We start from the raw sequence: 13,879 nt of genomic DNA, 5'->3' as shown, positions 1-13,879 counted from the left end.
TCTTTAATGTTTCAGCAGCAAGTATAATTTAGTTAAGTTTGATGAACAAACTCAATCACAGTCTTGCCCCCACCTACCTTTCCGGCCTTCTCACCTGCCATTTTTGCCCACATACTTTTCAATTCCTGTCTCACTGAATTCTTTCTATAATCCCTGGAAGCACCAGTCATCCCATGATTGTGTGTCTATCAAAAATGCCATTCCCGCAGCCTGGAGTACTTTCTTCCCCTGTCAATTATTTTTTTTCAGCCTTTGAAACTCTGCTCAAATGCTGCTCCTTGTCAAAGCCTTAACTTACACATTGGGTTGCTAATAACTTGTGTTACCATGCTCACCTACCTCTTTATGAATCTGGTCATTTTTCTATCTCGTGCTATTAGGCTATATATAGGGTCTCAGAATGGAAAACTTTGTTGTACCAAGCACAGTATGCCAAGAAGGTATCAATTGATGAATCGCCAATACTTTGCCCAAAGTAAGCATTCAGTAAGTGTGTCATTGTAAATAATTTCATTTAGGACTTGTTAAAATCTATTTTATCTGCTTTCAGTAAGTCTGAAAATGGAGCTCGGAAGAATAAGGTCCTTTCTGAGGGTCCACTACTATAATTTTGGGGTCCAACTGATGAGTGGTAAACCTACTGCTCACCATAGTAATGACATCTGAATCCTGGAACCACTGGTACTTGTGGTAAAATACTGGTTCTGTCTCTTCATCAAGTTAACATAGAAACGATCTGAGATATTGTATAAACAACTCTAAGTTAAATATCTCAAAGTCTGACTCCTTTTTGTACTGCTTTCCCAAATTCAGAGAGTACACTGTGATATTAATTATAAATGTATTATGTGTTGACCTGAAAATTAGACATTCTTCTAATTAGTAATAAATATTTAAGTGATGTAAATCACACTACTATTGGTATTACATGAAAATTTAAAAAAATACAATGTATTTCTACAGATATCCAGGTACTGCAGTGCCTCATTTAGCCAGCATATTTTGATTTCTCTTTAAAAAACATATAAATTATTTATCTAGCATGATCAAGGAATGAGGTACTTCAAAAACCACTTCTCTGGATAACAAGTTTTATAAACATCACATATCTTCAACATTTTAAATATTCTCAATGGATACATGTCATATAACACAGTTCCGCTTTTTAAAAAAATAGCAAAATAAATATAATCTCACTTTTTCTTGATGACTCAGGATCATTATTATCAATGTCAATTTCTGCACTATAGACCACCCTGGAACACAGTAATATCCTTAAGGTCTAATTTAAATGTAAGGCTGTTTGCCTTTATCCTAAGTGAATTTGGATTGTTTTTATGATTCTCTGCTTTTCATTTTCTCTGCCTCGTCCTTTTACTTACTGACATTTCTTTGTTGTTGTTGTAATCAGTGTGTTCTAATGGTTATTTTTCAGAAAACTCTTTAGATGAGGTCCTGTGAATGGTTACATTCTCCTAGAGAGTTAAGTGCATGGGTGCATGGGCTTTGTGACTGTCATTTGCTAGTCAGAGGCCCTTTTCTTCCCTCATTATTTCTAAATCTACAACATAGTTGAGATTGCCAGAAGAGTAAGTGGTTTGTAAGTAATGTTAGCTTTCATATATGTTTATCATTATGTTTATAATTTTCACTCAAGAATTATTAGTCATATTATTAAGATACATCTTAAATTAGTCATCAACTTAAATAAAAATTATGGTTCTTAATTAATTCAGATTTTCAAAGCCTGGCCATGAACTTTAGACTCAATATAGGATATGCTTTGATGTTACCATATTGCAGAGGGATATTCATCCTGTTATCAACTTTTTCAAAAAAATTTAAGAGTCACCATTCCATTCTAGCATGACGGTGTGAAAACTTCAAATTCTAACTCAATCCTTTTCACCAAACTTTGCATACTGACAGTGAGTTTTTTTTTTTTTTTTTTTTTTTTTGAGACGGAGTCTCGCTCTGTCCCCCTGGCTGGAGTGCAGTGGGGCGATCTCGGCTCACTGCAAGCTCCGCCCACGGGTTCCCGCCATTCTCCTGCCTCAGCCTCCCGAGTAGCTGGGACTACAGGCGCCCGCCACTGCGCCCGGCTAATTTTTTGTATTTTTAGTAGAGACGGGGTTTCACCGTGGTCTGGATCTCCTGACCTCGTGATCCGCCCGCCTCGGCCTCCCAAAGTGCTGGGATTACAGGCGTGAGCCACCGCGCCCAGACAGTCAGTTTTACTCTATTCTTTCTGCATCATCAAAAAACAAGAGGAGGAGGTGAAAAATAAATGTTTTTCTTCATTCATGAGAAAAATAAAATAAAAAATAGGTAGCTATGTTTATGGAACAAAAAATTTAGTAAAAGACACTAAATCTGATATTTTAAAATTCCTGTCATAATTTGCTTAGAATATTAATCCAATACTTGCTTGTGATCTTTGAAAATGAGAACATTTGTAAAAATTTGAAAGGTGTCACAGTAACTGCTATTCATAAACTCTTCAAGGTCCTGAGGTACAACAAGAGAAAATCTTGCTCCTCAGGGTTAACACAAAATAAAACACTCATTTTGGTTATCTTATGAATGAATGCCAATTTTTATATGTCAAAAAATCAGTTTCACTTAAAAGGTCATCCCAACTTTTAAAAAAGTATTAGAATAAAAACAGACTATACCATATTAATTTGGCTGAATTAAGAGAAATCTTTTTTATTCCACATAGAAAAGTCTATTTCTACCTTATACTGATTTTCATTGTGCCTAGAATAATGACCAATCTCATGAAGCAATTCTTTTCAAGTATAAAAATAATTAATTTTAATAAAATGATATGATTAGGAAATAAATATATTTCTTATCCAAGAAAATAGGTGATTTAAAATATTGGTTACTCACAGTTACATCAAAAAAGTCCAAAACAGGTCTGTAACTGATAGTCAGCTGACCTGATCACATATGACCCTTCCATCTCAGTACTTTTTTTTCTTTCAAGAGATGGGGTCTTGTTTTGTGGCCCAGGCTTGAGTGCAGTGGCACAATTATGGCTCACTGCAGTCTTGACCTCTTAGGCACAAGCAATCCTCCCACCTTGGCCTCCCTTGGGACCACAAGCACACACTACTATGCCCAGCTAATTTTTTTTTTTTTTCATTTTTTATAGAGACAGGGTCTCACTATGTTGCCTAGGCTGGTCTTGAACTCCTGGCCTCAAGCAATCCTCCCACCTCAGCCTCCCAAGATGCTAGGATTACAGTGTGAACCACTGAGCCCAGCCTCTTTTGTATTTAATGCTGATTCTCAATACTGCCTGGTCAATTTAAGTAGTTACTTTCTTTCAAGGTATTTCTTAAGCACTTCCATGGTCATCCAAAAGATAGCTGAAGCAAAGCACAGACCAAGTCTTAGGATTAGAATTCACAATTGTCTAATTCTTTGTGAATTTAGTCTGCAACTTTATGAGTCTCAACACTCTCTGCTTATGCTCCATCTTTGAAAAATAAAAAAAATTACATCCCACTCCTAAAAAAACCCTCCCACCAGCTTATTTACAGCATTGTGATAGGTTTTTGCTAGCAACTTGATAAAAAGATGTCTGCAAGGATCTAAACTCTACAGTTGAGAGGAAGTTGAACTTAATGTAGTTATATATTTTGTGAGTACTCCGTGAGTAAAAATAATATTCCCTAAAACCTAATAAATATTATACTGAAAATAGTGGACGGCCGGGCATGGTGGCTGAAGCCTGGAATCCCAACACTTTGGGAAGCCGAGGCGGGTGGATCACTTGAGGTTAGGAGTTTGAGACCAGCCTGGCCAATGTGGTAAAACCCTGCCTCTACTAAAAATACAAAAATTAACTGGGCATGATGGCATGCGCCTGTAATCCCAGCTACTCTGGAGGCTGAGGCAGGAGAATCGCTTGAACTTGGCAGGTGGAGGTTGCAGTGAGTGTTATTGTGCCACAGCACTTCATCCTGGGTGACAGATTGAGACTCAGTCTAAAAAAAAAAAAAGAAAGAAAGAAGAAAGAAAGAAAGAAAGAAAGAAAGGAAAGAAAGAAAGGAAAGAAAGAAAGGAAAGAAAGAAAGAAAGAAAGAAAGAAAGAAAGAAAGAAAGAAAGAAAGAAAGAAAGAAAGAGAGAGAAAGAAAGAAAGTAGTTGATATTAACCACAGTTAATTTATACAAGTTGATGAGTCTGTCCTTTAATCACAGAATTATAAAGAAATTCTTGAAGAGAAAAATGTTTGGATTCCTTAGTAGCTGTCTCTAACTCTAAGAAGAAAGGAGAAAAGTAAAATATTCTTATAAAGAAGATAAACACTTACTGGTACTTTGAAGGGTGAGGTATTTGCAGTGTCCATGGAGTTGGGTTTCTCTGATGTACTGGTCCCTGAGATACTGCGTCTACGAGGGGACCTTTCTGCTGGTACCTCTGGAAGAAAGGAGGAAGGCTGAAACATCATTAAGAACCCCAAATTTAGGATATTCCACTAAACTGTAAAGTTATTGGTTTTTCACAACAAACCAGCATGCTTTAAAGGTACATTACATTCTCTCTCACATAATTTGTCTATCTTTGAGGTGCTTAAACTATCAAGACACTAGAGAGACTTGGTCACAGTTAAGAATCTGCTTTAGTGTGACAGTCTATATTTTCATCTGAGCACATATAAAAATAATTTCCTCTGAGCTATGTTTAATATCTTTAAGTTCACTTAGTAGTTGCATCTCACAGTATATAAATCTACTTCTCTATGTGTTAGCAATGTAGGAGTTAATAGAATAAAATGGAAATTCTAATATTCTTGTGAACAAAATATAGTCTAATGTTGCATATGATTTGATGGTGTTTGCACAAAGGTCAAAGTTAGTTCTGTGCAGATAAGATGATTCACTAGACTGCAACAAAAGGGCCATGAGAAGACTGAAAGCTGCTGCCAAGATAAAATAACATATATGCCTATGCAGATATAAAAATAGATCAGCTTCTCCTTGTTCTGGCAATATGACCTTACTAAGATCTTACTCTGGAATCCTAAATCTGTTCAAACTGACCTAACAAGCTGAGAATTTTGCAGATAATGTGATCTTCTCCCATTTAATTACTATACACTGTATTAAGGCTACATTTTTAAGATTTTTTCATAGAGTGATATATATATATACATGTGTATATATATATACATACACATGCACACATAGATGATAGATATATAGGTATTATACCTTTATCACAACTGCTTCCCATCGCCACTTCAACTGACAGACATAAAGGAATCCAGCTTCTCAGATAACATTAGATAATCTCAACATGGACAAGGAAAAAAAAAGCCACATCCTAAAAAAAGTATTCTGTGTTATCTTCCAGATCTTAGAAAATAAGGAGTAAATTGTAACTCCGGAGACTGACATTTTGATTCCTGCTGTTCTCCCTTTAAAAGATAGATGCAGTTTAAACTTCCATTTCTGGCCTCCTGGCCCCTGGGATCCGTGCTACTTCCACTTAAGAGAGAGCGTTTTTTCTCTCGCTCCCTCTCTGTGTCTTGCTCTTCCCCCTCCCTCTCCACAGCTTGCAGAGAGAGCAAGCAAGAAAGAAACACACAGGACTGCAGCTATTCAATCAATCGTTCTGACTGCACATCCTCATTAGTTACTTTCGGGCTATTAACAGACGCCCAACCACTGCCTTCCCTCAGTTACTGAAAATTTCACTGTATTACACTAATCTGCAGCAAGAAAAAACATTTATTGAAATGTATATTCAGATAGTGCCAAAAGGACACCATTTTACACAGACCCAGTAATGCACACAAATCAATTCCTCCTATGAAAATTTACTATCTTTGCATGCTGGACACTGATTTTCTTTTCCATGACTAAACATACCTTCTCTATAACATCTTGACTGGTAAGGCATAAGCCAAATTGGAATATTCCTAAAGATTCAGAGGCTGACAACACAGCATCTTATATGCTTGCAGTACAAGACAGTTCCATACTACTACTGTATTTGAAAATTAAGAACAGTAACTCTAAGTCCCTTAACTTCTCTCTAACCATCGCTAGTTAAATGAGCCTTAATGTACAAAGCCGTTTCAGAATTAGGCAAACATGACTTCTAATGCACATCTCTGAAAAATGGCAGCATAATTAGCTCAGATTCATGGGAATGGCACAAAGCACTGAATTTAAGTAAATCAGCTTGTTGGAGCACATTGAACAGAAAGACTTCCAGACTTCAGGAATATGACTTTACAGAGTAATTATCTAAGTTAGATGACTCTATGTGGCTACAGGCAAGGCAGGCAGGGAATGAGGCTGGTGAAGGTAGAAAAAAATCTCACCTTTCCTCTAATTACCTATAAAGGTAACCTCATATCAAATTAGAAGATACTGGAGATTTAATATTACAATATAGTATGTTTTAATTTCTGAATAATTGACAGAGAAACCAAACTGGAAGAAAAATAAGTTTTATTAGCTGGGATAAAATGATCTAGTAAACCATTTCCTTAATTTGCAAAGTTCTGACTAAGGAAAAAAACTGAAATTAATTTCTTCACTTTCTTCCAAACATCCAATTTTAGCTTTCAGACATATAAACTCATTAAACGAATATGTTTCAAAGCTTTTAACTATTTGAAATTATATTGATTAAAATTAGTGGCCACATTTCAAACTCCAATAAATATGGTATTGTTATATTTCTGTTTTTTCTCTTTTTTTTTTTTTTTTGAGATGGAGTCTCGCTCTGTCGCCCAGGCTGGAGTGCAGTGTCCAGATCTCAGCTCACTGCAAGCTCCGCCTCCCGGGTTCACACCATTCTCCTGCCTCAGCCTCCTGAGTAGCTGGGACTACAGGTGCCCGCCACCTCACCCGGCTAGATTTTTGTATTTTTTAGTAGAGACGGGGTTTCACTGTGTTAGCCAGGATGGTCTTGATCTCCTGACCTCGTGATCCGCCCGTCTCGGCCTCCCAAAGTGCTGGGATTACAGGCTTGAGCCACCGCGCCTGGCCTTGTTTTTTTCTCTTTTTAAATTCTTTTTCTGTATCATGAGAAAAAAATACAATGCTGATGCAGCTTATAGGATGCATTACTGGGTCCAGAAAGAAGATATTAAATCATTCCTGAAGTTTGAACAATTTCCACTAAAGAGGGGAAAGAAAAGAAATAAGGTAAGCTAAATCACCTAACGAAAAGAAGTTTACAGTCGCTTTCTCAACCCCCCAATAATACCACTCATCTGCTCGTGTAGAATAGGCCATTGGAGAATTCCAGTTCTTTAGTTTTCAGAAGATTCATAACTACTTCACAGCATACAGAAAAATAAATACCCCAAGTACCAATGTCCACTTAGAAGCAAGGTAGCAGCATTAGCAAGAGCAGAAGGAGCAACCTGCTGGATTAGTCACAGGATGGACTGCATATTAAACTTGTGCCTTTAACTTTAAATCTGTAAGCAGAAAGGAAAGTCGCTACTGTGCTCTAAGAGCTGCATTTCTGCTCAGTTTGAAGGAAAATCTATACTAGTTCCAGTAGACCAAAATTAGACAGCTGTATCCTCTACCCCCACTCATGCTACATACTATTGCATTATTTTCACCTGCTGTAAAATTAATATTCTTTTCATAGTGACAATATTTAATTACAGTCATTTTAAAATATGCTCATTCTCTTAAGACTGATGAGACAAGAGAGATACAATATTGTTTCAGATAAAGGCCTGAAACTGCCTCACTTTCTCATCTCTAAAAATAATATTTTTCATCTTCAGATTGAAAGGCAAAAAGAGTTATAAAAAGCCTAGTTAAGTTTTAAATTTATCTCTTCATTTCCTTTGCCATTGGATATGACCTCAGATGATGTGACAACTTATAATGATGAGAGATAACCTCCAATAGAGCCGCATATAGAATGATGTATTGAACAAAGAGAACATCTGGATGTTTTTCTTAGCAGCTCTACCAACGATATGTACGATTCTGTGTAAGCCATTTCACCTTTTCTGTTCTGGTCTTCACCATTTAATACACTGGGTTATCCAGACCAAACAGAGATAAAGACAAGATTAATGGGTTTATATGCTTTGATGCAAAGTTAGTTTTCTGAAAGGAAGAATCTTTTAAAATCCAAAATAGAGTAGTATCATTTCCTCAACATACACATTTTCCTCTATGTCAATGCGCTTTCTTTGGAAAGTGTGGCAAAGAAATTGAAAATTGGATAATTATAGGGGCAAATGTACTTTTGGTGGAGGATATTCCTGTTCAACAAACAGAAGTCAATACACTGCCTTTGGTTCACTTACCAGGGAACAAATGCCAAAAATTCCTATCATGTATTTTGGAGGACGCTAAGGAGTAAGTTAGAAGGTGACAAGTGTTTTGGGGGAAATACGAAGTAGTCAGGGAGATGAAGAAGTAGAGTAATTTTAAATAGGTAGTTGCATTGCAAAGGTGAGGTGTGAGTCAATACTTCAGGAGGTAAGAAGTCAGCCTCGCAGGTTTAACAGGGAAGAAGACTACAGGTAGAGGGAGGCTAGTACAAAGCTTCTAAGGTAAAGTGCAGCAAAGAGGCCAGTGGGATTGATGCTAGTGAGTGGGAACAAATAGTAGGAGATAAAGTCTGAGAGGAACTGGGGCAGATGTGTTCAGATAATACTGGCCAATACAAGGACAGTGACAGAAGAAAATGTATATGCTAAGGAAATGACATTATAATACTATTACATTTTAGATTTAAAGAACCCCTTTCTTCCAAAAAGCTAATTTTGCACCAAAACATATAAACTCATTAATCTTCTTTTGTAAGGTCTTTTTATTTTAACTCTAAAAGAAAAACCACTTGCTCAGACATGCGTCACCAAAAGGTACTAATCATATTGAAAGTCCATAGATATACACTTACTGGTATTTCTTAACTCTTTTATTTGTCTTTCTTTTTTTTGAGACAGTCACCCAGGCTGGAGTGCAGTGGTATGATCTGGGCTCACTACAACCTCCACCTCTGGGATTCAAGTGATCCTCCCACCTGTCTCCTGAGTAGCTGGGACTATAAGTGTGTGCTACCATGCCCGTTTCTAGAGTTCTTTCATCATCTTACCCAGGCTAGTCTCTAACTCCTGGGCTCAAATGATCCACCCGCCTTGGCCTCCCAAAGGGTGAGGGTTACACGCTTGAGACCACTGTACCAGGTCAATTTTCTTTTCAGGATTTTGAATAATGAATGTGATTCAGAATAAATCTGGAATATTATTATGTTTGGAAAGAGAGTAAAGCGAAATGTTTATCATATTAACTGAGGATTAGGTTCCAAAAGCCTCTGAAAATATCTTAAATGAGAAAGGTATCTGCTATACAATGTCATTACTGTATGGTCAAATATCTGTAGGCATCAATTACATTAATTACATTTACTTTTTGTTCAATCTTGTTTAACCGAAGTTCATATGCCATACAATATTTGCATATACTTAACTAATATAAATAACATAAATTTCTTATAATGTCTACCATTTTTAGAATTAGTTACCATAGTGTAAAAAACAGGTAAAGATAATAATTTATTTTTTTCTTTTAAAAGAAAGTGTTATACTATAAAAGCTATTTAAGCACCTCTTTGTGAATAATTTGTCTAGGGAAAATATTTTTATTATAATTTTAGCTTGTATTGAGTTTGTGTGTGTGTGTGTGTGTTTTTTTTTTAGACATGGACTCAGTCGCCCAAGCTGGAGTGGAATGGCGCAATCTCAGCTCATTGCAGCCTGTACCTTCCATGCTCAAACGATCCTCCCACTTCAGCCTCCTGACTAGCTGGGACCACAGGTGGGCACCACCACACCCAGCTAATTTTAGCTCATGTTGAGAATTTATGTGCTAAGTACTGCATCTAGTATCTATCTTACTTAATCTTTACTTAGCCCCTGAGATAGTAACAATTATTACTCTCTATGAGGATGGAGGCAAAATTTAAAGGGCAATAAAGTAAGTTCAGATAATTCAGCAGGAAAGGTAAATAAAATGTAGAAATACATTTATAGCTTTAATTTGGTGAACAATTACGTAAGAAACTAAAATATCAAAGTAAAATTCTCAAGTTATAATAGAACAGAAAAATATTACATGTCACAGATGCAGTTTCTTTGGCATATATAGGATGTCTAAGCACTTCACATTAATGGCAACCCGAAACAATTCCTAGTAATTTTTTGCACAGAATTATAAAACATGAATAAATGGGAATACTTTTTCAATTATAATTATTCACATGCCTCTTTAATATTTTTGATATTTGTAGGTAGCAAACAAATTTCTAATGTTTTTCTCATAAAGCAAATTCTTCAGTTTACTTCAAAAACCTTTTTAAAAATCAACATTTCAACAAAACATGATAAAACACTGAATACAAACCAAACTGTGTTTATGTACCCATTCAAGTCACTGAAATTTTGGCATATATAATGTTGCTGTGAATGAGGCCACTTCACTATAATCTATTTTCCCTTGCATTGTGTAAATAATGACAACATTAAATAGGATGTGGTAAGTCGGTGGCTCAAGTTATTAATGAATGAGATAAGCAAATAACTTCTCTCTCCATGCTGTGAATTCTGAATTAGGAGCATTCTTCTTCCATAGGACGCACAGAAGACATTTAAGAAACAGAATAGGAAGGATGAAATAGGAGGAGGAAACGGGTTTGTAGCTCTTCAGTAAAGAGGGGCTTTAATAACAAACGGCAAATTGTGAAACAAAAAAGGCTTTCATGAAAATGAGGTTTCATATTTTTTTGCTGGAGGACTCCTAAAGGTAATGGGAACTTAAAAGACAGAGTTAGAAAAATATTATAAAGAAAAAGTGACAAGAGTAAAGAGAAGAAAATCACATACTGCATTTATATGGCTGCTAACACTATAGCACCTGGGTGTTTTTATAAACTTCATCCACCATTTTCAGTAAGATACCTTCCGCTGTATCCCACTTTCACTGCCTTAAAGCCTATGCACTGTCAGCCACAAGCATTCAGCTGCTCTGAAATACAAATCCCCAGAGCCACTTTAATTCACCCAATTTGTATCACTCAGACTGCAGTACTTCACTCAAACAAGTAGTCCTTTCAAGTTTGCATGCCCCACACTTCAATATGCACAAATTGGTGCTAAGTACATAAATGTGGTAAATTCTTATAAAGTAAAGCCATCCAGTCTCCCCACCATTTCCTTGCTTCAGTAACTTTATTATTTTTTTTAAATATTTCTTCTTGTTAACATAATAGAAAAACAATTTTTTTCCCAGTCAAGGAATCTGAACACCACCCACGAGTATTCCATTTCTTCAACTCAGGGCTTCACACGACAATATTGGATGAGATGGTAGAGAATACTTTCAGAGCAAACAACATTCTCAACTGAAAGGCCAAGAAAACAGCTCAGGGATGTTTGTGTGTTATCTTAAGTTTCAGATAGAAAACATTTATCTAGTTCTTAGTGATGACAACTGGGCATCTTAATGATGATGATAAAAACATAACAATGACAAGTACAACACCAAACTGTCATGTTTGGTGCAAAAGTAATAGTGGCTTTTGCAACTTAAAAAATGCGAAACCACAATTACTTTTGTACCAACCTTATATTATGCCTTATTATTTACTACATGTTTTATATAAGTTATCTCTTTAATCCTCAAAACAATCCTTTGGAGGTGGAACTATCAACCTTATTTTACAGATAAAGAAACAAGATGTTCTATTACTCTGCCCATGTTTGCACAGCTGGTAAAAAGGGTAGGGGCAGGATAAGAATCCATGCAGTTTGGCTTTAGAGACTGCTTTTAATTGTCATGCATTCTATCCTGTTCTCCATGTGTTTTGTACAATGGGCTGCAATGGAGAAAAAAATAAGATGAATAATCACGGAGACTCCAGTTTTCTTCATATTTTAAAAAGAATTAAGTCACACTCTTGAGGTGTTTTCTGCACACAAAACCTATAAAGAAAAACTCAATCCTTGAATGCTGATGTTGATAAAAACATTGTAGCCAAGAAACACAGAGAGGTGAGGCAAAACAATAACAAGGGACAAAAGTTTACTAACTTAATGACAAAAGTTAATGGTGAAAAAATGTGAACAAAACAGGAAACAACTTAAAAAGAATATCTACTACTGATCCCTTGAATAAAAAAGTGACAAGAGGCTCCAAAATAAAGCACGTCTTTCAATGAGACTAATCTTCAGTATACCTATGTGGGGAGATAAGTATTTAGATGAGCTGTGTGAGATGAACAGAGATAAAAAGCATTAAGATTTTAGGTTTTGCAGAGAACAATTACTAAACAACAAAGCTTTGCTCAGCATAAAATGACTATTTTGAACATATCAGTCCAATTATTTATAAGGTATTAATCTCACAACTTCAGTTTGGTGAGTTTTATTTTGTCATCAACTGTGGAAGATAATCTCTTCTAATCTATAGATAGGGTCTAACACCTTTAAACATTTTCTGTAACTGATTTAATAATATATACTCATTATTAATATGCTTCATATATAACTTTTTCTGTAACTGATTTAGTAATATATTCTCATTGTTAATATGCTTCATATATAATTGGGAGTATAATGATAGGTTTATTCATACCATCATTTTGGTATTCGGTGAACACTAAAAAAAAGATTTAGTCTTGATTATGCCAGAGCCTCTGTTTGGGTTTTATTTCCCAAACAAATATTAAGAGAAGACATTAAAAAGAGAAAACATACAAATATGTAAACCTGTAATATAAAGATGAAAACTTAATAATTTACCGAGAAGTAAATATGCACATGACACAGTACAAAAACAAAATCGTTTACACTCAACATCACCCATTTGTGAAGGTAATAAAAAAGAAAGGAGCCTATGATGTTGTTTACCCCCCTTTAGCCAACAAGCACTTCTAAGTGTCTCTTCGAAATGGCTGTTGGCTTCATTTTGTCTTATTTCCACTACCATCCACCATCCTAATCTAGGGCTTTTTATCTTCTCATGCAGATTATGGCAGGAAGCTCCTAACTGCTCTTACTGACTCCAGTCTCTCCCTGCTTAAAGCTAGCCTACTCATCATTACCATATTAACCTCCCTAAAACATTACTTTCTGGATGAAATTTCCTTCCTAGAGATCTTTAGATAGTCAGACATTAGAAAAAAATCACCTGGCCCTACTTTGCATATTTAGTCCTTTCTGCCAACAATTTTTAAAAATTTGTCTCAGTCAGATGATCTCTAATCTCAAACTGGCCACATTCATTCTCCCATGTCTACCTTTGCTAATGGTTTTCACTTACATATCTGCCAACTCTTAGATGACCTTCAATATCAACTTCGATTTATCTACTTCCACAAAACCAGGCCTAATTACTCACATTTCTTTGATTTCCAATTAATACATTTATGTAAGTTTAAATTATTTGATTATATGTTTTCTAGTTGTGGGTACCAAACTAAACTATACTCCTGACTAATATTGATACTAGTGTTTCATAATGGAGGTCTTATGTCCTTGCAAGATTGGAATCATCTTGTGATCGTGTCTAAATTTTTAAACAAATTTTAACAGGTAGAATTCTCTCTGTTTTAAGTATTTCTCTCACAATGTTTTTATAAAACCATTTGCACCCATTCTTGCTTGTCTGCAGGGAGTATTAAGATAGAATAAAAGATAATAAACAATGGTAAATACATTTTAACAACTAAAAAATAGGTAAGTGGCCCGGCGCGGTGGCTCACGGCTGTAATTTCAGCACTTTGGGAGGCCGAGGCGGGCGGATCACGAGGTCAGGCGATTGAGACCATCCTGGCTAACACGGTGAAACCCCGTCTCTACTAAAAACACAAAA

At 35.8% G+C, this 13,879-nt stretch overlaps 1 protein-coding gene across 3 annotated transcripts in view; it reads right to left on the bottom strand.

Annotated features, from left to right (window-relative positions):
• The window catches only part of RASAL2 (RAS protein activator like 2), a 395,120-nt gene that overhangs the window by 91,887 nt on the left and 289,354 nt on the right, over positions 1 to 13,879 (bottom strand). For all 3 annotated transcript variants that reach the window (XM_011962385.1, XM_011962386.1, XM_011962387.1), the window contains one exon: positions 4,327 to 4,433. In XM_011962385.1, coding sequence (XP_011817775.1) covers positions 4,327 to 4,433 — 107 coding nt within the window. The remainder of the gene's footprint in view (positions 1 to 4,326; positions 4,434 to 13,879) is intronic.

Source organism: Colobus angolensis, unplaced genomic scaffold (assembly GCF_000951035.1).
Source record: "Colobus angolensis palliatus isolate OR3802 unplaced genomic scaffold, Cang.pa_1.0 Scaffold59, whole genome shotgun sequence".
NCBI classification, from domain to species: Eukaryota; Metazoa; Chordata; class Mammalia; order Primates; family Cercopithecidae; genus Colobus; species Colobus angolensis.
Note: the sequence above shows the minus strand (reverse complement) of the source record. Positions and strands in the feature narration are given on the sequence as shown.